The sequence below is a fragment of the Citrus clementina genome, unplaced genomic scaffold, assembly GCF_000493195.1.
Source record: "Citrus clementina cultivar Clemenules unplaced genomic scaffold, Citrus_clementina_v1.0 scaffold_3, whole genome shotgun sequence".
Taxonomy (NCBI): domain Eukaryota; kingdom Viridiplantae; phylum Streptophyta; class Magnoliopsida; order Sapindales; family Rutaceae; genus Citrus; species Citrus x clementina.
This window is the reverse complement of record NW_006262339.1, coordinates 1,972,076-1,998,369: the sequence shown is the minus strand read 5'-3', so window position 1 is coordinate 1,998,369 and position 26,294 is coordinate 1,972,076. Positions and strand designations below refer to the sequence as shown.

The 26,294-nt window shown below is 36.7% G+C and overlaps 5 protein-coding genes across 7 annotated transcripts; 2 read left to right on the top strand and 3 right to left on the bottom strand.

Annotated features, from left to right (window-relative positions):
* Positions 1 to 1,148: 1,148 nt before the first annotated feature.
* LOC112100335 (xyloglucan-specific galacturonosyltransferase 1) lies at positions 1,149 to 2,810 on the bottom strand. Its single transcript, XM_024189525.1, has one exon. The coding sequence runs from the start codon at positions 2,805 to 2,807 to the stop codon at positions 1,149 to 1,151; it is 1,659 nt and encodes a 552-aa protein (XP_024045293.1). The 5' UTR covers positions 2,808 to 2,810.
* An 815-nt stretch (positions 2,811 to 3,625) lies between these two features.
* Positions 3,626 to 9,060, bottom strand: LOC18047404 (FT-interacting protein 1). 3 transcript variants are annotated; one of them, XM_006439521.2, is made up of 4 exons: positions 8,786 to 9,060; positions 8,571 to 8,643; positions 4,022 to 7,159; positions 3,626 to 3,796 (listed from the first exon to the last, which is right to left on the bottom strand). In XM_006439521.2, the coding sequence occupies exon 3, from the start codon at positions 7,079 to 7,081 to the stop codon at positions 4,061 to 4,063; it is 3,021 nt and encodes a 1,006-aa protein (XP_006439584.2). In that variant the 5' UTR covers positions 7,082 to 7,159; positions 8,571 to 8,643; positions 8,786 to 9,060; the 3' UTR covers positions 3,626 to 3,796; positions 4,022 to 4,060. The 3 variants fall into 3 exon arrangements, with proteins under 3 accessions (XP_006439584.2, XP_024044734.1, XP_024044735.1); XM_024188966.1 differs by having other exon boundaries at positions 3,726 to 7,159; XM_024188967.1 differs by lacking the exon at positions 8,786 to 9,060 and having other exon boundaries at positions 3,726 to 7,159; positions 8,571 to 8,779.
* Positions 9,061 to 12,344: 3,284 nt separating this feature from the next.
* On the top strand, positions 12,345 to 15,555 carry LOC18047403 (glutathione S-transferase T1). Its single transcript, XM_006439520.2, has 7 exons — positions 12,345 to 12,539; positions 12,619 to 12,692; positions 13,334 to 13,394; positions 13,688 to 13,741; positions 14,216 to 14,295; positions 14,841 to 15,046; positions 15,200 to 15,555. Exons 1-7 carry the CDS (start codon positions 12,475 to 12,477, stop codon positions 15,416 to 15,418), a joined length of 759 nt encoding a protein of 252 aa, XP_006439583.1. The 5' UTR covers positions 12,345 to 12,474; the 3' UTR covers positions 15,419 to 15,555.
* Positions 15,556 to 15,821: 266 nt separating this feature from the next.
* On the top strand, positions 15,822 to 19,495 carry LOC18047402 (glutathione S-transferase T1). The gene is made up of 7 exons (XM_006439519.2): positions 15,822 to 16,525; positions 16,621 to 16,694; positions 17,253 to 17,313; positions 17,624 to 17,677; positions 18,155 to 18,234; positions 18,670 to 18,875; positions 19,016 to 19,495. Exons 1-7 carry the CDS (start codon positions 16,461 to 16,463, stop codon positions 19,217 to 19,219), a joined length of 744 nt encoding a protein of 247 aa, XP_006439582.1. The 5' UTR covers positions 15,822 to 16,460; the 3' UTR covers positions 19,220 to 19,495.
* A 141-nt stretch (positions 19,496 to 19,636) lies between these two features.
* Positions 19,637 to 23,847, bottom strand: LOC18045914 (probable copper-transporting ATPase HMA5). Its single transcript, XM_024187822.1, has 6 exons — positions 23,572 to 23,847; positions 21,439 to 22,833; positions 21,074 to 21,328; positions 20,843 to 20,965; positions 20,239 to 20,718; positions 19,637 to 20,156 (listed from the first exon to the last, which is right to left on the bottom strand). The coding sequence occupies exons 1-6, from the start codon at positions 23,845 to 23,847 to the stop codon at positions 19,740 to 19,742; spliced, it is 2,946 nt and encodes a 981-aa protein (XP_024043590.1). The 3' UTR covers positions 19,637 to 19,739.
* Positions 23,848 to 26,294: the final 2,447 nt, after the last annotated feature.

The following is a 26,294-nucleotide window of genomic DNA, read 5'->3' as shown; positions in this document are numbered from 1 at the left end:
AGGCTGTGGTACGGTTCACCCATTTGTCTCTGGGATCAAGTTAATTTGGAGTTGTTTCTTTTTATTGTCTAAGGTGCATGACTAGTCCTGTTACTAATATTTCCACGAGATTAGGCACATTTTTTTTTTTATAAATAGAATGGGTTATTTTTATATTTTGAATGGGTTATAGAGGACTCTTAATTGACATCATTTCCCTTATATGAAATTAATCATGAAATATCCCAAAATAGAAGAAAAGAATCATAATTAGATTTAACACAGTGCATCAATATGAATTTGATGCCAATAGGCTCCAACTTTGAGCTTGACCCAAGCCACGAGACTAACCTTAACAATTAAATCATAGATGGATCCCATATTTGGTCGGGGTAGCCATTTTCTGAATTGTGATCTTACTCTGAGTCCACAGCAGAGTCACTGAAAATTAATCTTGGTATGGACAGCGTGTATGCTGGGATTATAAGCGTTTTAATTCTTGTAAGTTGGGAATTGACTTGACTATTTTATGCTAAACTCAGCATTTCAATAAGTAGCGTATATACGTGAATGCTCGTAATTACAATTTTTGAGAAGAATGAGAAATTTTAGAATACATTAGAGGTCTTATGTTAGTCATATAATAAATAAATAATCTTATGATATGTTTGTATTTATTTTTAAAAATCATCATGCAAGTAGTGATTATATTAAATTTAATTACATATATCATACGTATATCAATTGATTGTAACACATTAGAGATATTCTAAAATTTTTAGAGAAGAAGACAAGAAGAATAAAATAAATAAATAAATAACAGCAAAGAATTGCTATGTCTACTCATAGAGTTTATTCAACGAAGGTCTGCTATATTAAATTAGGATTAGAACTTGAAAAAATAATTTATTTACATACACGATGATCATCAGAATTCTCTCTCGGAAGGACAAAATAAGTCAATGAGAAACTCCCAATTTTCGCAACTGACATGAAAGAGAAAGACTGCTATATGTACTTGAAAGTTACATTAATGTACAATCATCGTAAAACTGCCTCCCCTAACGGAGGCGTCTTTTTCTTTTTCTTTTTTTAACCAAAATTTGTATGTGCAAAAACAAAGTCAAGAAAAATGTATGGAGGGAAAAAAAAAAAAGGTCTCTTACAACTTAATCCAATTTGCTCACCCTCTCGAACAAATTGTTGATGGTTACGGAAAAAGCATCCCGAAACTTGTCAAGCTGAGAATTTGGATCGGCGAATACCAACTCTGGCAGTAATTCATACACAATGTACCTCCTCGTATTCTCTCTTTCCTTTCTTGAAATATTCATCAACTTTTCTATCACATTCACTTTCATTTGCCTCACCTCGTCTTGGTCTATAAACACTGAAAATTTAGTGTGATCTTCAGGTAAGTGCCAGGGATATTGATAGTAAGCCGTGAAAGGATCAAACAGTACCGGAATGCAACCCGAAACCAGTGAATCGAACACCGATTTCCTTGTTGGACTGTCTCCAGGAGGCTGTAAGCAGAATTCAGACTCCGAAAACAAATCAATAACTGACTTGGGATGATCGCACCCACCTGAACTACAATTCTGAAACGTGCACGTTCCACTATCTGAGTGAGAGCTGCACTGATTGATCAATATTGACCTTATGTTCTCGGGTTGGTCCGGACGAGCTGCCCCGGCAAAACTCACTAGGCTCTTGCGACGCGATCTGATCATCTTGAGTTGCCAATTCAGAAGGTCATCGTCGGAACGCGGGTGAAAATATGTGGGATGAGGGATTCCAATGTCGTTAAGGTGCCACGGTTGCCTTTCAATCAAGAGCTTGATTGGGTTTTGCATTTGCTCAAAGTCCAACAATCTTGTTCCCCACGAACCATTTGCCCTCCTAAAATCCCATGAAATTTTTCCCAAGACAAACACATGATCCTTGCCGGAGTTTTTAACCCATGGCTTCCTAGACTCAAGCCATTTCATCAACTCTACTGACAATGAATCTTTGACATCATTAGACACATTTTTGAAATGCCATCTCAGTATGTCTAAGCCACCGTAAAAAGGAACATAAAAGAGCTTGGCTTCATCTTCATTGTAAACTCTGCATGGATGCTTCAAAACTCTTGTATGAAAAATGATCTCCAGAGAATATTGATGAGTACGATACCATCCTTTACCAACCTCCGGCATGGCTTCACCCAAAGCCTCGTTATCAAAATATGAACAGAAATTGTTGGACCACGGCATCATATCTCCACATTGACCGACTAAATCCTTATTGAATTTAGATGGCAAATCATAAACGTAAATCCCCTTCCCGTCGCAAGCTGCTTGACCCCTGTACTCCGATGTCCAGGATCGCTGCATTTGTACGTACTCTTCAACAACTTTCTTTGCATTCTCAATCTCTCCATCAACCCTGTCGTTGCCAATATTTGCTCTAATGATTGCACCCGGATGTTCTTCTCGAACAGCATCGACAAAACCTTCCATAGGACTAGCACTGGAATTGTCTCCATCATTGGAAACGCTGACACTGTCTCGGCTACTGGGATTGACATCCGGAGCTGGAAATTCAATATTGGGATGAGTGCCCGCGGAGAGACAGAGATTGGTGAGCTTTCGAGAGGAGACGCACACACGAACAACGTTGCGTGTGATGACGGTGGTCGAGGAAGACCATATGAAAAGCAAAGTCAAAACGAAGATCACAATAGGGATTCGGTGAAAAACTTTGAAGAAAAGAGATTCACAGGATTGATTTGATTCTACTTTCTTTGTTGATTTTGATTTCTTTTTGGCAATAGAAATTGTCATTTTCTTGTTTGTGGCTGTTGTATGTATTCACAATACTTAGGCCTCAGCTTTTTCTAATGGAAGAGATTGCAGCTTTCTACTTTTAGTTAAGCTTTGGAACATGCTTGCACGTTAATGGTTATGCTTGCTCACTAATTTGAGAGCACGTTCGTCTATACATAGTGCATGTATGGCTACAATTAATGGCTTTTAACTTGCCCAAATTCTTAACGGCTAATGTTGACGGACATCAACATTTGTGGAAACATACGTGGTACGTCATTATTCATTTCTTTTGTAATTTTTTTCCTATTTTATTATAAACTCAAAAGTCAATAAATTAATAATTATACATTTAGTTTAATTTGATGTTGCCCCCCCCCCCCCCCCCCCCCCAAAACACCCTTTTCTTAATATTTGTTGCTATAAATTTTTTTTTTGTAAATATTTGTTGCTATAAATTTCATTGTTTATGCATTTCTTCATTTTATTTTTTTATTTTTAGAAAATGAATTAAATTAAAAAGGAAACCAGACAGCAAACTCATTTGGGCAATGATGATGCAAGTTCCAATGGCTTTGTTAATTCTTTCAATTACTCAACCTTGTATACAGGAAATTTGGGCTATCGTAATAACCTCTGGAAATTTTCAGGACAGTCAAAGACCACTAAAATAGTGAAGGTGTTCCATTTCCTGATAATGAAGAAATGAGGAGTCGGTTTGTTAAGGGCGATTTGGATAGTGAAATGAGGGGGTATTTTCATCCCAAAAAACAACATTTGTTTGGCTAATTATGAGTCACCGAAAGAATTTTATAGGGTTAGTCTTGGAAAACAAATAAAAAAATGAGGATTTTATTGAGTAACAACAATAATACGTGCACAAAAAGTAATACACATGCAGGGAATAAAGAATATCGACAAAAGCTTTCAATGAAATATAGCAATATACTCTGAAAAGTTTATTCACTATTCCCCTGGGAGCGAAAATCTTGACGTCTTGAAAACTCCTACAAAATGAAACATCGGCAAAATACAGAATCTGTTATGGAACAAAACATCTTGTTTAATTCATCCATCAGCTATAAATTATAAAATGTAATTGCTTAACAGCTGTTTATTGTAATTGTCTGCAGCCAAAATAGCCCAAGATTAAAATTATTAATAATCCATGTTAGTCACAGCCGTGATGATCGGGACATCATATCAAGCACGAAATGCTGAGGAGCACTTACGAGTATTACGCCAGCCAGGGCATCCATCAGTTATTCGATTTACAACATACTATCTGTCCTTGCTGGTAATCGGCGGAAGAAGTTGATTGGCACGGACGGCAGCCTACGGCGAAATCTTGGATGCCTCATCACCCAGAACCCCGCCAGAGCTGCTATCACCTGAAATGGTGTCAGAAACAACACCAATGCAGCTACAAGGCAAAATGTAATAAAGATGGCAGTGGCACGTGGGTCTCGCCAGCTTATCAGTGCCTGAAGCCTCTCCCCCTGGGTTGCCACGTCACCAACTACGGTTTGAATTCTACCAGCCACACTCCTCAGTCGATCATACCTCATTCTCACCAGCTCAGGGCTTCGGCTTGTGGGAAATGTGTCAAATTCCTCATCAAGCTCATCAGGGTGCACTGCTTCAGCTTGTGAGATTTTTATATTCATGTGGGGAGGGTACCTTGGTCGATATCGGTAGTTCCATATCCCTATTAAAAACATGTAAAGGAACACTGTGGGCAGAATCAACTCTGGAAAGCAGGCAAGCATAAGATAGAGCACATGAACCAGCACTGTCGTTATAGGGTTTTTCCACATGCAAATATCTGCAAACCATTTCCCAACAGCAAACAATCCCGAGAACACAGTCATAAGCCTGAAGAAATTTGCCTTGCTTCGGCGCATACTCCAGAGGTGTGAATCCACATCAGACATGTACTCCACCACCTCCTTCCGAAGTGGAGGTTCTGCTCGGCCTAACCTTGCTGCCACAATGTTAACAGCTTGATGGCGTAACATGTCTAACTGCATGATACTAAAGGGCCTCACGTAATGCATTTTTGGCAAAAGTGGTCGTGAGTACAAATAAAGCATGTTTGCAAAGGATGTGCATGAAAATCGTATTGCCAAATGCAATTCTCCCATCTTTTTAACTCCAGTAGGATGAAGAACCAGCAAAGGATAAGAGTGTGTATAAATGCGGCCAGTTTCAAGTGTGGAAATGCGAATCCGAACCTTGCCAATCTTTAGGTCCTTGTTCCCATTCGACTTCTCCCCAAGCTGGCTGTTGTCAAATACACCCACAGTGAGAACTGTAGCAGGATCAAAAACCTCCCATGTGTACTGCTCATTATATTTTGGACTCAGGTTGTCAACGAGGGTGCGTGTCCTGACCCATTTGTGACCATATTTTGCAACACAGTATGTATCTGATGTGCCCCTCCCATCTCGTGTTTTCATGGGGTGAAGCCCCACCGCATTTAGAATGCCAAGTTCTAATATCCCAATGGATGGCCTCCATAACTGTTTTGCAGTCGGACGGAGATCACTGCTGTAGTGAGTAGATTCATCCAGAACATGATAACCACCATCTAGACATACTCTCAGATGGATCCTGCTAGAGAACTTTTCCTTTTTCAACTGATCCACATCCACAGCAACTGGCTTTTCCAAGTTGAACCAACGGGAATGGATTATTCGCTCATCAGCTCGCTTCTCTATTGCACTCAATGGTATGATGACCCTTCCAATTATTTCATCCTTTCCAGGACCCACACGATCCTCTACTGTTAGAACTAAATGATCTTCAAAAGGTTCAGCAGCAACAAACAGTAGATCCTCATTCCAAACAGCACTCAGTGTCCGAGCCTGACATATCTTTGTTTTCTGAACCTGGTTTCCTATTTGAGCCTTAACATAGACATCTGGGTAATGGTTCTTCTCTGTTGGGACCAGATCTTGTGCCTCGACAACATTAACACGCACATACCACAACCTTGGTGAATGATAGACTTTTGAACGTATCACTGCAGTGATAGCTGGTGTGCTGTCAACAGGAGTTGCTGCATCAGAATGCCACGCATCGGAAAAGGCCTCATCTGCTTGAGTCCCAATCCAAACTGCGAGCATTAGCTCACCCTTTATCTTCTCTCCCTTCTTATCCTCAAGTCGGTACCACTCTGGAGCTAGAGGGCTATCTGGTGGGACTCGCAATGGCACCTCATTGATGTCAAATCTCACAATGCCCACAAAGTCATCCTTTACTAGATCCTTGTCCTTAATTACAACTTCTAGGACAGAAGCCTGCATTCGGTCCCTGGAAAAGGCAAAAACCTGGTGCCACTGCGGATTTTGGTTTTTCTCATAATGTTTTGTGATTCCTTTGTAGTTTCCAATTTTCACCTCCACAAATGGATCAATACTCCCAGTAAGATCCATGGCAGGAAGTTCACGAGCCTTAACAACTCTTACGTAGAGAAAGTACATCCGTTCAACGAGATCGTAAGTGCTTGCAGTCTTGTCTGCATGTATAACACGACCCCCAACAACCTTTCCACCGCCAAGGTAAGGGCTCGTCTCTTTAAGTGCATAGTCAGCAGATTGTGATGATGCTGCTGAGTACATGTGAACTAGCTTTGGAGGCTGTGGTTCAGATTTCATCTCATCAGCCTCATACTTTGGCACATGACGGTTAACTACTGTAGTGGAAGGATGATGTTGATGGTGATGTTGATGGTGATTTGGGTTTGGGAGATGGTGAAAGGTGTGTCTTGACTCAACTGTGTCACCAGTGACTGGATTTGCTACTGGTTGGGCATGTGTATGAGTAATGCTGGGATCCTTAGTTGAGAAGGTTTCAGCTGCTGGGAGTGGAGTAGAAGATTTTATGGAAGGGTCATCAGTGATATAGACTTTCAGGCCAAGCTCTCCTCTTACATGCGAGAAGATGCCACGCTTTTCTAGAGGATAGTGCAAAACAACAGAATCAGAAAGGGGAACAAAGGAATTTCCAGTGAGGCAAACCTTCCCAAGAAATGATCTGGAGTTGGTATCTCCAATATTATTATAGATGTAGGCTTCAAGAGTGAGATAATGGAGTTTGGAAGCATCAGAGATGTTGAAGTAAAAGCTCTCATTCCAAACAGGGTTCAGATCATTTTCTTTGATAGTGGTACGAAACCTCTGGCCGTCGAAGTAGAGCTCCACAAAGGCACTGGATGAACCTTTCCCATCTTTAGGTAAAAGATTGTGAGCACCGACCACTTGTACTCCAAGCTTAAGGTTTCTCATCATAAATGTTATGCAGGTAAGCTTGTTGAAGGACTGGTGAAATCCTGGAGAGATGGAAAAGACGAAAAGTGCTATAGGTACCTGAAAAGCAGGGATGGAAACAATATTACTACTACACGTAACAGTAACAACCTGTGAGAGAGAAATGGATATTACATGCAATTGGCAAAAAGTACTTGATAGAATAAATAAATTGATGACAGAGAGAATTGATCAATGGATTTAACGCATTCCCAATCCAATAAGACCTCGAACTCCAGTTAAAGAACAGACTTAAATGAATTGGAAAGTTATGGCAAATTGTTCCAATTCAATTTCACGATTTATATTTTTGGTTTCTGGCTAAAAAGAATTTAGCAAATTCAACGCAAAGCACAAAAGTATGCAATTGCTATCCCACAAGATGTCAAAACAAGCAATACTGTTTAAATCAAGAAAATGCTTTGAATGACAGTCAAATGCTACAGAGAAATATCTTTCAAGCACTGAGTGGAGTCATCGCCCTGATATCTCCTATGCATGAAATATGAATAAAGCCTCAAACATCAGACCAACGCCCTTATCTTACAAGAATCAAAACCGTTCCAAAGAAAATAAATAAACAATATGAAAACAAATCAGCTCATCTTACTCAAACATTACGGTATTAGTGAATTGATGCTCCAAATACTCACAGTTGTAAGACTTAAAATATAAGTTACAGTATTGAAGAAGATAAATCAAAGATGCCAGAGCAATCTGATATGTTAGCTCATACCATGCATCACATAAAAGACAGATAATGAAGTTTTTAAACAATCACCTATCAAAAATATTATAACGCTACAGAAGATCTTCACTTATCTTTTCTTCATCTTTATCTGTTGCAAAGATTTTTTTTTTTTTCAAATGGCAGTTGAGAACTAAACATAAAACTGGCAAAAGGCGATCCTTAACAGGTTTTTTTTTTTTAAAAAAAAAAAATTAATCATTTGAGAAGGCAAAGGAGTGGACACTTTTTTTTTATCAAAACCATGTGCCGGAGTCCCTCGTAAAAAGATCTAAAACAACAAATACGAAGTACAAAATTATAATAATTAAGCATATGGAAGCTCCACGCTTTAAGCGAAAGATCCTTAAAGCACGCTTCAGGCACGTGAGCTTCTCACAGACACAGATGATTCTACAGAATTTACGCTACTACCGAGCTACGAACACGAAGATCCAAAACTTGTCTTCATTGGGATGGGTTATATTAAAAATTTTAACAAGAAATACGGAAAAAAGAAAAAGAAAAATCCACCGCATTAATCTTATCAGAATCTGTTTGGCTGCCAAGAAAAAATAAATAGTAACGAAAACGCTAATCCTCGTTGATTTTTTTCTCAGCAGAGGTGTGGCCACAGTAGACTGAAATGCAGCTGCTTTAACAAATTTGAAAAGCAAAAACTTCCATAAAATGAACAACACAGAATGAAAGCAGCAAGCAGGAAAACAGCACCAAGACTTTTACCTTTCTCTAGCAAACAATGTTCGGATTGCAGTCCTTCTAGGAGACCATTGAAGAGAGCTTTCCGAACCTGCACCTGCAAACAAATTAAGTAGAGCATTTAACGAAGAGGGGGAGAGAGAGAGAGAGAGATGGCATAATGAGTAATATTGAGGCTAATGAATGAGTAATGGCTGGTAAGCTAAGACTGGGCACGAGGAACGAGAAGAGAAAATCACCTGTCACAAATTTAACACTTATAATAACAGCGTTGCTCTTGTTTAGCTCGCGACAAGCGAGATAATAGAAGATACAGAGAGATTTCTTTCAGAAAACGGTTTCGTTTGTTTGTTTGTTTGTTTTTTTTTTTTTTTTTTTTTTGGTTCTATAACAAGACAAGAATACCTTCGGTGTTTCTAATTCTACTACTACTCTTCTCTTGTCTGGATAACGATACCCAGAAAGAATCACGTCGTTTTCAGCGCTGATTCACTTTGGCTTTCGCTTTCTTATGAGAGAGTAAACATAGGATGTGATTGAGCCTTTTTTCTTAACGTATATAGATTTTCTTCTTCTTCTCATTCTTCCATTTTCCGCCAGCTTTTGGATTTACTTTGCTTCTTCAAATGGCAACCTAATTAATTTTGTAACTATAATTAACTTACATGGGCAATTCGGTGGGACATGCGACATGTCATAGAATTCATTCATTTTTTTTAAAAAAAAAAAAATTATATACTGGTTTGTCAAAATAACAAATGCATATTGCGACACATTTAAACATTACAGAATACGTTGCAGCATGGTCTTCACCCCTCAATGAAAACTAAAACACGCAATGAATTTGTTGGAAGCGGGGGCCAAGTCTCCATCGTCATTCATGGGAAAGTTTGGTTCTGAAACTAATATATATATATATATATATAAATTGTTTTGATTGTTTGCTTTTGTCATAAATTATTATCATCGCTATGAAGATTTAGATTTTGGAAAGGAGAGACGAGAGTGGTCACCGTTTTTCAGATAAATTTTTGACTGAAACAAAGTAAGGGATTTTATGAAGGAGTGGTGCTTTTAACACCCCTTCGAACTTCACTATTTTAATAAAATTCCTCCTTCATTGAAATGAAATTACATTAAAAGACAGCACAAACAAGATAACGTCATTTATATTTTCTTTCACTTTGTTTTCTTTTACTCGCACACGCATGTTTTCTTTTCCTGCAAACTTTTCAAATTTATCGTCAATTTTTTTTTTTAAATTTTTTTTCAATTTATGACTCTCATTTGTACAATTAGTCTACAAAAATTTTAAATAACTCATTTCTCTTTTTCTTTATTTTTTAGGTTAATTGTATTTATTCTTGGTAAGCTAGTGTTTTTTTTTATTTTTTTGGTTTTATAGACAAAAAAAAAAGTCTGAAGAGAAGAATAGAGATAACAAAATTGTTTATCACCTATAAAATTATTTATGTGAAAGGTGAGGTTAAAATTATTTATGTGAAACGTGATGTAAGAAGATTGTAAAAGGAGTTTTTTTTTTTTTTTTTTTTTTGCCATCTACTGTAAAAGAATTTTTTAAGTGAGAAAATTGTTAAAAATTAATGATTATAATAAAAAAAAATAGTTAAATCAGAGAGGAAGAGTATTTTTCATACCAAAAAGAGTATAATTGTAAAAAGGATTTTAAAAAGATAATGAAGGGTGTTAGAAGTCCATCTCCTTACCAAGGGTTCAAGTCACGCCACGGGGACCCAGTTCTGAACTGTGACGATTCCTCCTGGATCGATTTCGAGGCATCTAATATTGCAGTCAGAGCTTCTGGAAGGACTGAAGCTGACCAAAATTTAAACGGGCCACGACAAAAAGTCCAAACGTTGTCGCTTTGCAAGGGCACGGCATGTGCGACGATGCGAGCATAGAAAATGGGTAGTAAATCCCAAATCCAATACGCACCCGCTCTATAAATTTTATAAATTTAACAAAAAATATTTTTTTCAATTAAAAATGAAGACATAAGCATAGATTAGTAGATTGGGTATAAATCTTTTGTTAAAAGAATAAAATATTTAAATATTAGATTGAATTTTTGAAAAAATTAATTAATTTATCTCTATTATTTAACTAATTTCATTTAAAGACAGATTTCATGAGGAATTTAAATAGATCCAAAATGCCTATTCCAGAATTGGGTAATTTTTAAAAAACTCCCCTGAGGTTCAAGACTGTTGCAAGTAGATGGCCAAAATCATTTTATTTATAAAAGACCCCTTACGTTTTTGTTCTGTTTGGTTGCCGTTTGGCTAATTAAGGGCGTTATTGACATTTTGTAATGTTATCAGAGACTTGTTTTTTTATTGCCTTTAGCACAGTGACTTGTTATAACTAGCGAGGTCAGGAATGACTTTGTAACCAAACACCTATTGCTCACTCATTAGCATAGAAAGTGATAAAAAATGAACAGGCTATAAGTGATTCCTGAATGTGGAACATCAATGTTGAACCTGAGGGCGAGGCAGAAAAATGCGAGCTCTTGTACCGTATCAATTACCAATCATTGTACATTCATAAGAAACATGCAGCATACTTCGAATTAGCAACTGATAATTGTTCAAGTTTGCATAACAAGAAAAAGAAAAAGAAAAATTGTATTGAAACTAATGATACTGAATCTCTCATCTACTTTTACATTGCAAGATCAGTCCCAACTTTCAATACCTTGCAGATGAGCGCAGCAGTTGGACAAAGATCATGTACCCATCTCTCTTTCTATAACTGTTTTGTTGATTCAGCAACCTCAGTTATTTTGAATTCTCTCGGGCACTGAGATTCTTTTGTCTTCAGGCATTTTACAGAATCCTTTCCTCAAGAATTAAAGATGAACTAGTAAATGAGTTTGCACAGTCTTTTGCGAAGCATTTCTCCCTCTCTGTAACGAAATACAGGGAACCAACATACCACGCGTGAACAGACACATACATCTTGGCAACTTTTTAAAACAACAATGGGGATTCATAAACATTTTGAAATTCTTATAGGCTGGGATTCTTATAGCATAGTGACTTGCATTTCCATACCAATAGCACCGCACCAGAAACAATAGACAGAGTAAGCACGGCCAAACATATTATTTTTCATTTGAACAGTGAGAACAAAATCATCGGAAAAGGCAGAGACATGAAATGTGGAGCCGGCAATCTCGAGTTGAGCTCCTGTTCAGCCTTTCGTTTAGTTTCCATGTTGCGGCTGATCTCCACAGCACCAAACGCTGTCTCGTAGAACTGAACAGAGCCAGTAGCCTTCGATGCTTCCACAAGCAACTGTGGCTTCATCCCCATGAAGTTGGTCGAGGTAGCAGGAGCAACTATTTTCACTAGTGTAGTTCAGAACACCAGCCATTGAGAGAGTTTGGGGGTCTAGACAAAGGGAAAGAACTTAAACTTAGGAGAGAGAATAAATAAAACGAGATCAAAAAGGAACTTGACCCATTCAAAATGACAAGTCACTGTGTTAAAGGCAATAAAACGAGAAGTCTCTGATAACATTGCAAAATGTCAATAACGCCCCTAACTAGCCAAACGGCAACCAAACGGAACAAAAACGTAGGGAGTCTTTTACAAATAAAACGATTTTAGCTATCTACTTGCAACAGCCTCGAACCTCAGGGAGCTTTTTAAAAATTACCCTTCCAGAATTATTGGCGTAAAGGCCCACGAGCCCACAGTCCAATTAGTCCGTCCAATCAAATACGGCATGTCAACAATCAATAATAAAAGAATAATGAGGAAGGGAAAAAAAAAAAAAAAAAAAAGCTGTGTATTTTTGTATAACTGGATAAGTTCTGAGCTGACGATTGAAACCGAGTGTCGCAAACGCTCACCAGCAAGCAGAAGCAGGCACTGAGAGTGGTTGGGCTAAAGAAAGGAAAATGAAGCTGAAAGTATATGCCGATCGGATGTCACAGCCATCTCGCGCTGTCATAATCTTTTGCAAGTAATCCCATATCCATCTACGCTGTACGAATTTCAGTTTTCTTTTGAGAAAATTTTAATATCATGTCTCCTATGTTCAGGGTAAATGGATTAGACTTTGAGGAGATTGAAGTTAGGTTAGCAAAGCGTGAACAATACTCTCCTGAATTCAAAGGTACAATTTACTGCTTTGTGAATAATCATAGCCTTTTGAGACGTGCTGTGCAGGTGCCTGTTATTTCATTTTAGATTCTGATATGGATCATGATTATATTCGTTGAATTTTATCCATCGATAGATTACTCGTACCCATGGATCTTGTTATTTTTAATGTGTTAAATCGAAGTTCTGCGTTTGATGTTAACAAAATGGAGCTGGTCAGGTCAGCTGAATGCATGTTGAATTTAAACTAGACAAATAATCGTATTATATAAAATGAGAAATTTGTAATTGTGGGTAGATTAACGGCTACTGTGTCATGTTATTAGCTGTTGAACTGAAAGCATGAAAGCTTTGATGAGTCATAAATCTAAAAGTTTGGAATCATTTTTTTTTCATATCTTCTTTTTAAAGGTAGAGGGTGGATAAAGCTTGAATTAATTTTTTAACCCCCATCTCCCCAAGATTCGAACTTAGGTGGCCAGCCAAATAAATTTGCTTGAAAATCACTAGGTCAATTTTAGTTTAAGTGATTAGAATCATGGGTTTTTGGATTACTGAAAATTTTGGGGAATAAAAATTGAACTATGCTGGTCTGCTTTTAGGTGGATACAAAGAGAGAAGTTCAGTTTATAATTTTTTATGCTGTTTTGACAGAAATAAACCCTATGGCAAAAGTGCCTGCTATTATTGATGGGAGATTGAAGCTGTTTGAGAGGTAATATGTTTAATGGAGTTTTGAATCTCTAGGTTAAGTTCTTACTATAAGCAGTTATAGCTGATGTCTTGCAATTTGAAGTGCTTGGTAATATATTTTTCGCCTCTGTAAGGTCTGGTTTATACTTTAGCCTGTTTAAAAGGGCTCTCTGGTCGGCAACCCCACTTCCTCTCCCTCCCCCACCACACACCCCACGCCCTTCTTTCTTTGCCACCACTTTCTTTAAAGATCGAATATGTTGTAATCAAAGTTTTATGATTTCTTGGCTAATGTAGTTATATATTTCTTTGCAGTCATGCAATTCTTATCTATCTTGCTTGTGCATTTCCTGGAGTAGCAGATCATTGGTAAGTAATTACTTCTCAGTTTTAGTTATATTTCTCCTGTATTCCATTTTACATTAGCTCCATAAGCAAGGGGTATGAATATGGAGTTGGTCCTTGCATAGTATCTGAAAATCTAAAGCAAAACAGATTTCTCTGGCCATTTTACTGATATATTTTCAATTTTAGACCGGGGAATGGCTATTGGCTTGGTACATGGATGCTTCACTATAGGGCAGAAATGAAGACAATTAGAAAACATCAATCGAGAGCCATATTTGCTATCAGTTTTTCTGTTTTTATGTATCTATTAACATGGTGCATGACCAAACTAAACATGTTTCTTTTAACTTAACGCATAGGTTTCAATGTTGCCTATATGTTCCGTATTTTCATTTAAAACATATTTTAATGTTATCAAAATGATCTGCTACCTGGTTCCAATTTACATGTTCAGCTTCCTAGTTCTAACTTCTAACAACTGCTTCATATTTTAAGGTATCCCAATGACCTTTCGAAGAGAGCCAGGATTCACTCAGTGTTGGATTGGCATCACTCTAATTTACGCTTTGGTGCAGGTACTTTGCAACCAACTTGCAAATATATATATTTCAACTTAGATTAGTGTTTTAGTTTATATGAATTATACCCTTTTAATAATTTTTTATAAAATAAGCATTTCGGAAAACTTACTATGGGATTTTGTCTTTCACACACTATTTACACTTGCGGATTCAAGATCATCAAATATTTCGAACTAAGACATCATGATGGTGCCCAAAATGGAAGATTTAGTGTACAAGAAAAATATATTCATGGATCGTATAGGTAGAGATATCTGATGAGCATGAAATTTGCTTTGCATAACTTGATATGCATTTGATTCAACAACTGCTGCTATTATAGTTGGATTGATTAAATGACACAGTCACCCAATGCAGAGTGGATTTTTGGGTAGCACCCGTCAGATTTTATCTTTGAGCATACTTGTCTTCTTTAGCTTTAGTCATTGCTATTAGGACTGAACATGCCATTTTGTTTGTGCATATGTTCCAGTTATATCAATGACCTTTTTCAAGTTTTCATGTCCTGATGTTGTACAACATGATCTTTGTCTGTTCAGCCAAATTTGTTTTAAATAAAAAACTAGCACCTGCACTTGGCCTTCCGCTGAATCCAGAAGCAGCTGCTGAAGCTGAGAAAATTTTGTCCTCATCTCTCTCAAAAATAGAGTCCTTTTGGCTCAAGGGGAGTGGACGGTTCTTGGTGGGTAGCAATCAACCATCGATAGCAGACATAAGCCTAGTGTGTGAAATAATGGAGCTGGAGGTATGGATTGACTGAATGCTTACTATGTTGTCATCACAGCTTAAAGAACACTATAAATATGTTTAGAATTCTGTTTACTTCTTCTCTTAATATGGTTTGGGTCCTGTCTATACCGAATGAGATCTTGTAATAAAATGTATTTTTTGGATTTAGCTTTTGGACGAGGAAGACCGAACTCGATTGCTAGGCCCACACAAGAAAGTGCAAGAGTGGATTGAGAGCACGAGAAGAGCAACGAGGCCGCACTTTGATGAAGTGCATAAAGTCCTCTTCAAAGTCAAAGAGAATCTGCAAAAGCGGCAATTATTGGGAACCGGGGCTAGCAGCGGAACTGCGACTAGCCATAAAACTAGCCTGCATTCAAAAATCTGAGAAAATATTTGCAGAACATTTCTTTTCTTCGAAGAAGCTTGGCTTAAGGCTACAGCGTTGTAGTTGTAGAGATTGAATAATGATGATACTTGAAGCTGGCACAGATATGTTTAAATATAATGGAGCCTTCTTAAAAAGTTCAGATTGTACGGGGATTCTCGTACCAACGAATTGTTAAAAGGGAATGCAATAATAATAATAATAATAATAATATGGGATCCTACCTAAACCAAAAGGGAATTACTAGTAACAATTCGCTAATACAAATCACAATTCACAAGCGGCCTTCGATTATTAGTTATATATTGGTTTCTGAAGTTGGTAAATATATCAAGAAATAAATTTGACATTACATATTTACATTGCAGCATGGTCATCAGCTCAGACTTCCACCTCCTAACGATAACTCGTTGTCGTTCACGGGAAAGTTTGGTGACGGTCGCATTTTGAAAATGAATTTATTTTTTTGTTTGAATTATCGTCTTACATCTTTCCTATGGGCTATGAGAGGATTCGGATTCCGGAGAGATGAGATAAGAGACTTAAGAGTGGTCACCATTTTTATTTATCATTTCACTGAGAGAAGCAATGCGACGGATTTACAGTCATATGGTGTGGACCCACAAGTGAGCTGCGAAGCCTCCTCGCGGTCGCGGTCACCTTAATATTGCGGACAGGGCTACTGCAGTTAAATTAGAGTCTAGAAGACGGACGGGGCAAAGGCGACATGTCCAAATGTTGTCGCTTTGCAAGGGACGTCCAATTAATCGTTCCAAATCAAATCCAATCCAACGACATGGCACGACGATGTTTGTATAATGGAGGGAAGAAAATCATACAAAATATTTGTACTAGCGCAGACAGTGAAATTGTAACTGCACGCGTCTCCGTGTCAGTGGCTCCGCTGTTGAAGAAATAATATGATAATTATAAAATAATCATCCCGGTTTGCCCCGATAAGCATGAGTCGAGGATTGAAACCAACAGAACACAATTTCATAACATCGCCAGTAGTTAGTGTCAGCGAGCGAAAGAAAGCAAAATGAAGCTGAAAGTATACGCGGATCGACTGTCACAGCCATCTCGGGCTGTTATTATCTTCTGCAAGTAGTCCTATATTCACTGCCATTTGATAAACTTCTAAGTTCTTTTTTACTGTTCTTTTAAGATATGCTAATATCATCTCACTTATTTGTATTCAGGGTCAATGGAATAGATTTTGAAGAGATTGAAGTCAAGTTAGCCAACCGTGAGCAACACTCTCCCGAGTTCAAAGGTAAAACTTTCTGGTCTGGTCTTTTAATGATCATTCATTTGACCAGCCTTGTTGTATCAAATATCAATTTAAATTCTGATACAGATCAAGATCATGATTATTTGTTGAATATTTTAATGGGTTAATTTGAATTATTATTATTATTAATTTTTTTTTTTTTTGGCTGATGAAAATTGAAACCCATGGTAAATTTGTACTGAAGGAGACAATCGTATTAGAAAAATATGAGAATTGTGGGCATACTGACGGTTACTGTATTGTGTGTTTAGCTGTTGAATTGAGAACATGATATATACCAACTCAACTAGTGTAGGAACACTGGTGACTGATACATCTATAAGATTTTGGAATTGCTTATTTTATTGACTAAAATCAAGGGTATAAAAGCTTACAAAGTTTCTAGGCCTTTGGAAGTGATGGGGGTTTCGGATTACTTTAACTTTTGGGTGATAAAAACTGAATTGCCAGTGCTGTGTTTTCACAGAGATAGCAATAGCACATTGGAAAGAAAAAAAAAAAATTCAGTTTGTAACCTTTGCTTTGTTGCTGTTTTGACAGACATAAACCCTATGGCGAAAGTACCAGCTATTGTTGATGGCAGATTGAAGCTGTTTGAGAGGTAATATGTTTAATAGCGTTTCAAATCTCTAGGTTAAGGTCTTACTTTTGATGAATTCTAAGAAATTAGAGCTTATGTTATGCATTTCTTCGCCAAAAGCCAACCCAAAAAAGAAAAAAAGAAAAAAGAGAGAGTGAGAGATGATGTTATGCAATTTGAGATTTTTTTTTTTTTTTGGTGTCTTTCAGAAATCTTGTTAATACTTTAGTCTATTCAAAGGACTCTTGTGTGCCCCTTTTTTGATGGTGGAATAGGTCATAACCAAAATTTTATGTTACACTGACTGATGTATCTATTTATTTCTTTGCAGTCATGCCATTCTTACTTATCTCTCCTGTGCATTTCCTGGAGTGGCAGATCATTGGTAAGTACTTGCTCACCAGTTTGAGGTAAACAACTAAATATCTCAGTTTCATTCCTTGCTTGAGTTTCTTAAACACGAGGTATGATGTGGAGTTGGTCATGGTAAGGTATTAGAAATTTGTCCGGGCAAAGAATAAACAATACTTTTACTGACCACTTTACTGGTATAATTTCAATGTTAGATTAAGACATGACTTCCTGCATGGATGCTTAACTTTAAGGTAGAGATGATGGCGATGGGCAATACCAACAGCATCCCATGTTTGTTACCTGCTTTGCTGTTAACTTGATGCATAACCACACTAAATATATGTCTTTTAACTTGATGCATACTGCATGAACTTACATTGTTAACTTTACGTTTTGTGTTCTCATTGTGAAAAATACTAATAATATCAAAATTATCTATTGTATTCCATCTTCAGTTCCATTTTATATGTTCCACCACCTATTTCCAACAATTGTTTCATGTTTTAAGGTATCCCAATGATCTTTTGAAGAGAGCCAAGATTCATTCAGTCCTGGATTGGCATCATTCTAATTTACGTTTGGGTACAGGTACCTTGTAAGCTGTAACCATCATGCAAAAAATATATTTCTTCTTACAATGATGTTTTTCTTTTATATGAACTACATCCTTTAATATATTTTTTATAAAATAAGCATTTTTTAAAAACCCACCATTGGATTTTGTCTTTCTTACACTATTTAAACTTGCCAAATTTCAAGTTCATCAAACATTTACAACTATGACATCAAGATGGTGCCCAACATGGAAGCTCTTAATACAAGAAAATATGTTCATGGATCAAATAGGCAGTAGATATATGATAAGCATGAAATGCAAAGAGCATTTCAGATACTTGATAGGGATTGATTCAACAGTGGATGCCGCTATCACAGTCTTCATTAATGACCAATGATGTCCTGAAGAGTGTACTTTTTCAAGTTTTCCATTTTCTAATGATTTTTATTATGTGTTTTTCTGTTCAGTCAAATATGTTTTTAATCATAAACTAGCACCTGTGGTTGGCCTTCCACTGAATCCAGAAGCAGCTGCCAAAGGTAAGAAAATTTTGTCCTCCTCTCTCTCAAAGATCGAGTCTTTTTGGCTCAAGGGGAGTGGACGGTTCTTGGTGGGTAGCAATCAACCATCCATAGCAGATCTCAGCCTAGTGTGTGAAACAATGCAGCTGGAGGTATGGATTGACTGAATGCTTATTATGTTATGAACACGGCTTAAAGACAAACATTTTCAAAATTCTATTTACTTGAAGTCTTTAACATATGGTATGGGTTATATGAGATCTTGCAATGGAATGTATTTTTTTGGATTTAGCTTTTGGATGAGGAAGATCGAATTGGATTAATGGGCCCACACAAGAAAGTGCAACAGTGGATTGAGAGCACAAAAAATGCAACGAGACCACACTTTGATGAGGTGCACGAAGTCCTCTTCAAAGTCAAAGAGAATCTGCAAAAGCAGCAATCATTGGGAGCTAGCAGCGGATCTTCATCTAGCTCTAACACAACATTGCATTAAAAAATGTGAGAAATTCTTCAGCGAAGAATGTTGAATGATTTGCAAACCCTTTCTTTTCTTTGAAGAAGCTTGGTTTAAAGCTAGTTTTGTAGAGGCTGCCTAAACTGGATTGAAGAATGAGACTGAGCCTGGCACACGTACCATATTTATTGTGTTCTTTTGGGTTTTGGGGTATGAAATCTCAATGGTAGACATTGTAGATTCTGACGACCGGAAAGCCGCACTATGACACTAATAATAGAGCGATCGATGAACAGGTTAATGTATGTATGTATATATATGTATACCACAAAATTAATTGAACGAAATCCCTTCCTTTGTTTATTTTGACGAATACATAACTCCTAAATGGATCTTCATAGCACTAAAACAATCCGACATTTGCATATCATCAAAGAACTGATTGTATGCACATCAACAATCAGTGTAGCCAATATCGTCTTTATTCTCAAGATTACTTATTCTAGGATAAATTCTCTCCTGGACGTATCTGTACAGAACACTAAATCCAGAGCCATCATCACTCGGTCAAAATCTCATGGATCTCAAGGTTGTTCAGCCTTTTAGGCTTCTTGTAATTCTTCAACAATAGAGAACTGCAAACCACACTAACTGAAGAGGTTGCCATTGCAGCTCCAGCGATCCATGGTGGTAAGCGGAATCTAGTAGTCGGGAAAAAGGCTCCTGCAGCAATTGGTATGCCAAGAAGGTTATAACCCAAAGCCCAAATGTAGTTGATGCGAATACGCGAAAAGGTTTTCCTCGACAAGTCAATGGCAGTAATCACGTCCTCCAAGTTACTCTTCATTAGGACAATATCAGCCGCCTCTATGGCAATGTCTGTGCCAGCACCAATTGCCATTCCGACATCTGCTGCTACAAGTGCTGGTGAGTCATTGATGCCATCTCCCACCATTGCCACGGTATATCCTGAAGCCTGTCAACAGGATAATGATTCTTCAATGTAATGGAACAAACATAAAACGTACATAAATGAAACGGAGTAATTTGCATTATACCTGTAACTCCTCCACTTTCTCCGCTTTCTGTTCAGGTTTGGCTTCAGCTATAACAGTTTCAATTCCAACTTCGCTTGCAATAGATTTGGCAGTTCCCCAATTGTCACCTGTCACCAAGATGCTCCTTATTTGCATTGACTTTAGAATGGAAATGACCTCATGAGCACCTGGTTTCAATGGATCAGATATGGATAAAACTCCAGTCAATTCCCCGTCTACAGATACTAGGATCTCAGTTTGAGCCATTCCTTCAGTTTCGGTTAGCATTTCTTCAGTATCATGTGGTATGTCAATGTTATTATCCAACATCAAGCTCTTATTTCCGATCATTATCTCCTTGTTTCGCACGATGGCTTTCACTCCATGGCCAGTAATGGAGACAAAATCTTGAGCTTCTGGCCACATAGGATTCTCTTCATCTTCTCTAAACTTATTAGCATATTCAATGATAGCCTTGGCTAATGGATGCTCACTGTGAGCCTAGAAGATGAATTGCAACAAATGGTATCAATAGTCAATTCATTATAAGCAATAATGACTATGACCAGCTCTCTTAAAAGAACAATATCTCCAACAGACCAAAAAAACCGAAAAAAAAAAATACCTCAGTTGCGGCAACAAGTTCATAGAAGTCTCTTAGTACCATATTTTTCAAAAGTTTTGTATTAACAACGACCGGCTTTCCAATTGTCATAGTTCCGGTTTTGTCAAACACAATGCAATTCACCTACATTATTTTTAACAGAGCAGTTGGTTATCAATTCAAGTCTTTGTGAAAAAATAAATAAATAAGAATAAACTAGTATTAAACAGCAACATTAAGGGCATTGCTAACCTTATGGGTACTTTCAAGTGCTTGTCCCCCTTTAATCAGTACTCCCTGAGATGCACCAACTCCAGTACCAACCATTACAGCAGTCGGAGTTGCTAGGCCCAGAGCACATGGACACGCTATGACCATGACAGAGATTCCAAACTGTAGTGCAAGCTCAAAGCTATCCATTGAAGATGGTATCCAGGATTCTGGGTAGCTATGGAAATTTCCAGCCAAATACCAAGCAAGCCATGTTGAAAATGACAAGATGATGACCTCAGAAAGAACAGAGATATTTATTAATAAAAAACTGGAAATTTACTTTAGATTCCTCAAAGTATTCATAGAAAATTGCAGAACCTAGAACAATTATGTTGTAAAATTACCAGAGGCACAAAGTATTTGGAAGCGCGATCAGCGAACTTTTGAACTGGAGCCTTAGCCATCTGAGCTGATTCGACAAGTCGAACAATTTGAGCAAGAGCACTCTCTGATCCAACCCTTGTTGCCTTAATATGTAACACCCCATTCTCATTCAAAGTGCCACCGGTCACTGTATCACCCTCCCTCTTGGCCACTGGCCACGCTTCTCCGGTTATCATACTCTCATTCACATAGCTTTTTCCCCACAAAACATAACCATCTGAAGCTACTTTTGCACCAGGAATAATTTTAATTACATCATTCCTTTGTATCAATCGACTATCAATTTCTTCTTCGCTTATCACATTGCCTTCCTCATCCATAGTCAGCAGTGTCGCTGCTTCGGGTGCCAAGTCCAAAAGCTTGGCAATAGCCTCAGATGTCTTTCCCTTGGCCAGAACTTCTAGGTATTTTCCAAGCAGAATAAAGGATATAAGCATTGAACTAGTCTCGAAAAAATCTTTACCTATAAAATATGGAGAAAGAGCTGCTCTCAACACTGAGTAAACCGAATAAAAGTAAGCTGCATTAGTTCCCAGGGCAATCAAAACATCCATATTAGGAGAACCAATGCGCAAAGCTTTGTAAGAACCGGTGTAGAATCTTCTGCCTACAATGAACTGCACAGGAGTTGATAGCACCCACCTTATAATCTCTCCAATGGTAAGCATATTAACTATTTTGGTATCCAGTACATTCTTGATTCCTGGGATATACATGAAGACCATGGAGGTTAAAAAAACAGGAATTGTAAAAGCCAAACTCCATAGAAATGATCTGTAGTATTTCTTAATCTCTGCCTGTTTCTGCGCTTCTCTTCCTTCACCTTCAGGAAATATTCTGGCCTTAAAATGCCCAGAAGCAGTTGATTCTATCATTTTTATAAAGTTTCTGGGTCCTGTCATGGCTGGCTTGTAAGAAATGGAAATTTTATGTATGCTAGGATCCAAGTCAATGTCAAGAACGCCGGGGAGCGCTTGAAGAGAACTTTCAATCATTGTCACTGAATGATCAGTATATAGGCCATCAAGGTGAAGATGGATCTTGCTTACGATGTCTTCTCCTGTGCTGATTGGTATGGCTTCAAATCCAGTATCTTCAATAGCTTTCAAAAGCTGATTGCAGCTCAGAATTCTCGGATCGTAGTGAACTTCTGCTTCTTCAGTAGCTAAGGTGACATGGGCATTCTGTACACCCTGAATTGCTTGAAAAGTTTTTTCAACAGTCGAGGAGCATGAAGTGCATGTTAGTTTCTTAATGCGTATTCGACATACTTGAGTAGATTTCTCAATTGTTTCCCCAGGGACGAGCGTTGCTTTAAATCCAACACCCTCAATTGCCTCAAGAATTGTCTCCTCCTTGACGATATTAAAAAAAAAACTTACACATTAATTGAATATGATATGGTAACGTTTTCTTGTTTCGCTAGAAAAAGTATATTTGTGGAGTAAATTACGTTAGTATCAGTCAGTATGGATTGTAAAAATGAGTGAGTTTTTTCAGTCAAACAAGGGCTAAAGCGTCCGAGGTTTAGGGCTCATATCAAGAATAAACCTGAGGTCCTTACTTCAATCTTATGCAGTCCCAGCCAAATTCATTCGAACCGTGGCTGCACTTATTATCTCGGATAAGGAGTAAAAATAATAATAATAATAATAATAAAGAACGAACCACTCTTGAAGTGAGTACTGAGTATGGTTTAGAATTATTATTATACGGTATGTAATTATATGATGAATGCGATAGCAAACGTATAGCAGCTGCCAAATGACCTCACAAACTGCAATCCTAAATTAGAAGCAAGAAATGGACAAAATGAAAGCAAAAACGCAAATCTCAAAGCCAGAAAATACGACAGTGATGGGATGGAGTTGGAGAGGAACTAAACGCCCTGAAAAAATAAGAAGTTTGTCCTATATATATATATGTATTCAACTAATAAGAGTAATTCGGAAGCAAAGATTAAGAAATTCAGGAGCAGCTGTCAGCAGAGCTAACAAAACAAGCTACATGTAAAAGAGAGATGCAAATGCAAAAAAGAAAAAGATCATTAAAAGTAACATTAGTTATGTTAACTATAATTATAAATTACTTACGTTAACGAAAAAGGGGTAGAACAAGACTTGAGCCCTGTTATTCAAGACATCAACGACGGCGTCGTGTATTCCAGGAAGGCGTTTGATGGCTTTCTCGATGGACACTGCACAGGCCGAGCAAGTCATTCCCTTCACCGATAATAATATTGCTCTGCTGCAGGACTTTACCGGACCCGACACAACTTTCGGGTACTTGAGTGTCGATGTCAACAAGTCCCTATAACTACTACTCTCGTTTCGTATACAAGCCAATGCCAGCAACTTGCTGGTCGCCATTAATCGGAACCGATCGATCAAACCGCACCTATTAATATTACATGATATATCACTTGTAACTTGCTTAATTTCTTTCTTTTCTTTTCTTCTCCTTGCATATATAACAAAGACGTATCGTTTGCTGTCTGCTTTTAAAATTATAAAAAGTTTATTAATATTGGGAGAGACTGTGTGTTTTGTGACATGTAGCGCTGTAACACACTAACACAAGCAAATTCTTAAACTAAAATAAATAACTCAATCTCGCCAAACAGTACGTGGAGAGTCTGATTGTACTTTAATTTTTGTGGAATTAATAAACTTCTCTAGGTTCGATCGATCCACCACCATACTCTTCTTTTAAGTATAAATGTAATTAAGGTACAGACTGAAACTTTAAATTTTAATATACTAAGTTTACTAAACGCTCGCTGTTTATGCTGAAAGAAAAAGCTAGCATATTGCTTCTAAACTTTATTATATCATCTCCACCAAACCCGAGACAAAATATATTTATAATATGCATGAGTGATGATGGCTCCATTTTAAAAAATATAAACGACCTTCTTTTAAGTTTATGATTGAATTTTACATATATAATACGAAAATACTTGGTGTAGAGAAGTATGAAGGAAAGACGAGAGAAATAATAAAGAAAATAGTAGAGAGAGAATGAGTGGGTAGAGAGAGAGAAAAAAAAATTTTCTCGTCTTTCTCTCGTGCTTATCTCTCTCTAGCACTACTCTATTTAATATCTTAATTATTCTCTTATCTTTTCCACTATATAATACACATCATTAGGGATCCACTTCCTCGTACCCCATTCATAATACTCTACTCATATCCTCTTACCTTTCCGTCCTCTTTAAAATTATTTGAGGGGACAAGAGGGGATTATCGAGAATACTCAATCTCCGAATAATTGAAATTTTATTTTATAAACTTAATTTAATTATATTATTTTGTAAAAGTATAAAATCGTACTATCAACACAAAAGCATAAAAATAAATTAAAGAAATTAAAATTATTTCCATCAAACTAAGTTCATACCATCAAAATTACAATACAATCTATGAAATTAAACAAAAGTAGAATTTCAATGTTAAACAAATCCATAAAAGTCACACTGTATAAAGTATCAGCAAAGTTATCTTCGACAATCTTTAAGTGTTTATATTAGATGTTATTATTATTGTTGTTATTTACACTGTTACAAATTAAATTTTAAATGTATTTATAAAATTTTAGCAGAAATATAAATAAAATAATAGAAATATAAATTTCCTCCATAAATAAGATATTGGATATTAAATAATTTTCGTCCTTTCTCTAAATAAGAAATTAAATATAAAATTGTTCATATACCCTCTTCAAATGAGAAAAATATCTCAAAGCCTCCATCTCCATGGGAATTTTTGTCATCTCTACCCATCATCCTCCAAATGCAACCATGCCATTTTGCTTTGTGACGCCAACCCTTAGAAATAAAAAAACTCACCTTACCGATAAAGATTAGGTTGGCATTGATTTTATCACTTTTCTACCAATGTTTACGACTTTATCTAAATAGCATCTATTTAAAATAAAAATGACACTTTACATAAAAGGAAAAATATGAATTTAACTGAACTGAGATATATTTAGAAATTATGAACCCTTAAATATTTTTTAATCCTCATATATGATATAATTAATTTATAGATAAAATCAAAATAATTTTGAAATAATAAAGAAGTAAATTACTTAATAATAATAATAATAATTCTATTCAGAAAAATATTTTTATAATTTAATTAAATTCATTCTAAATAAATTCTAAATAACAGTAAAATTAAATTAAGATTTTATTTTAATCTTATATTTTTTTATTTGATAAAAAATAATATAAAAATAAAAAATAAAATTTCTTGAGGGCATTGCAAGCTCCACTCATAAATTGATGATGGGATAAATTCGAAAATGAAAATTTGTTAGGCACTGAGGCTTAACAAGAAAGCCATTGGGTCACTTAGCCTTTAGCCGAGTGGCTGGGCTGCTGCCCTCACCAATTATAACTTATAATTGATTGAAAGTCGATTTTTTTTCTTATTAATATGAGTGGAGTAGACATTCCTCAAATATTAGAAAGGATAAAAAATATGGACACTGCTTTGTAGGAATATATAAAAATCAATCCTAATAATAATCTCATGTAAATATGAGTGATAGTTTAATTATAAATATCAATAATAGTATCATATATAAGTGATAGTTTAATTATAAATATCAATAATAGTATCATATAATATGAGTTATAATCTTGATTGTCGTAGTTCGTTTAAAAAAAAAAGTCATTATTTTTAATCTTATGGGGCTGGGTAGCGGGGTCCATCGTATCATTGGTTTACGAATACCCTTTTCTTTCCTTTGTAAATTAGAATTTGGCGTAGGGCACAAGGAATGAAAGCTCATGATGATTCGACGACGG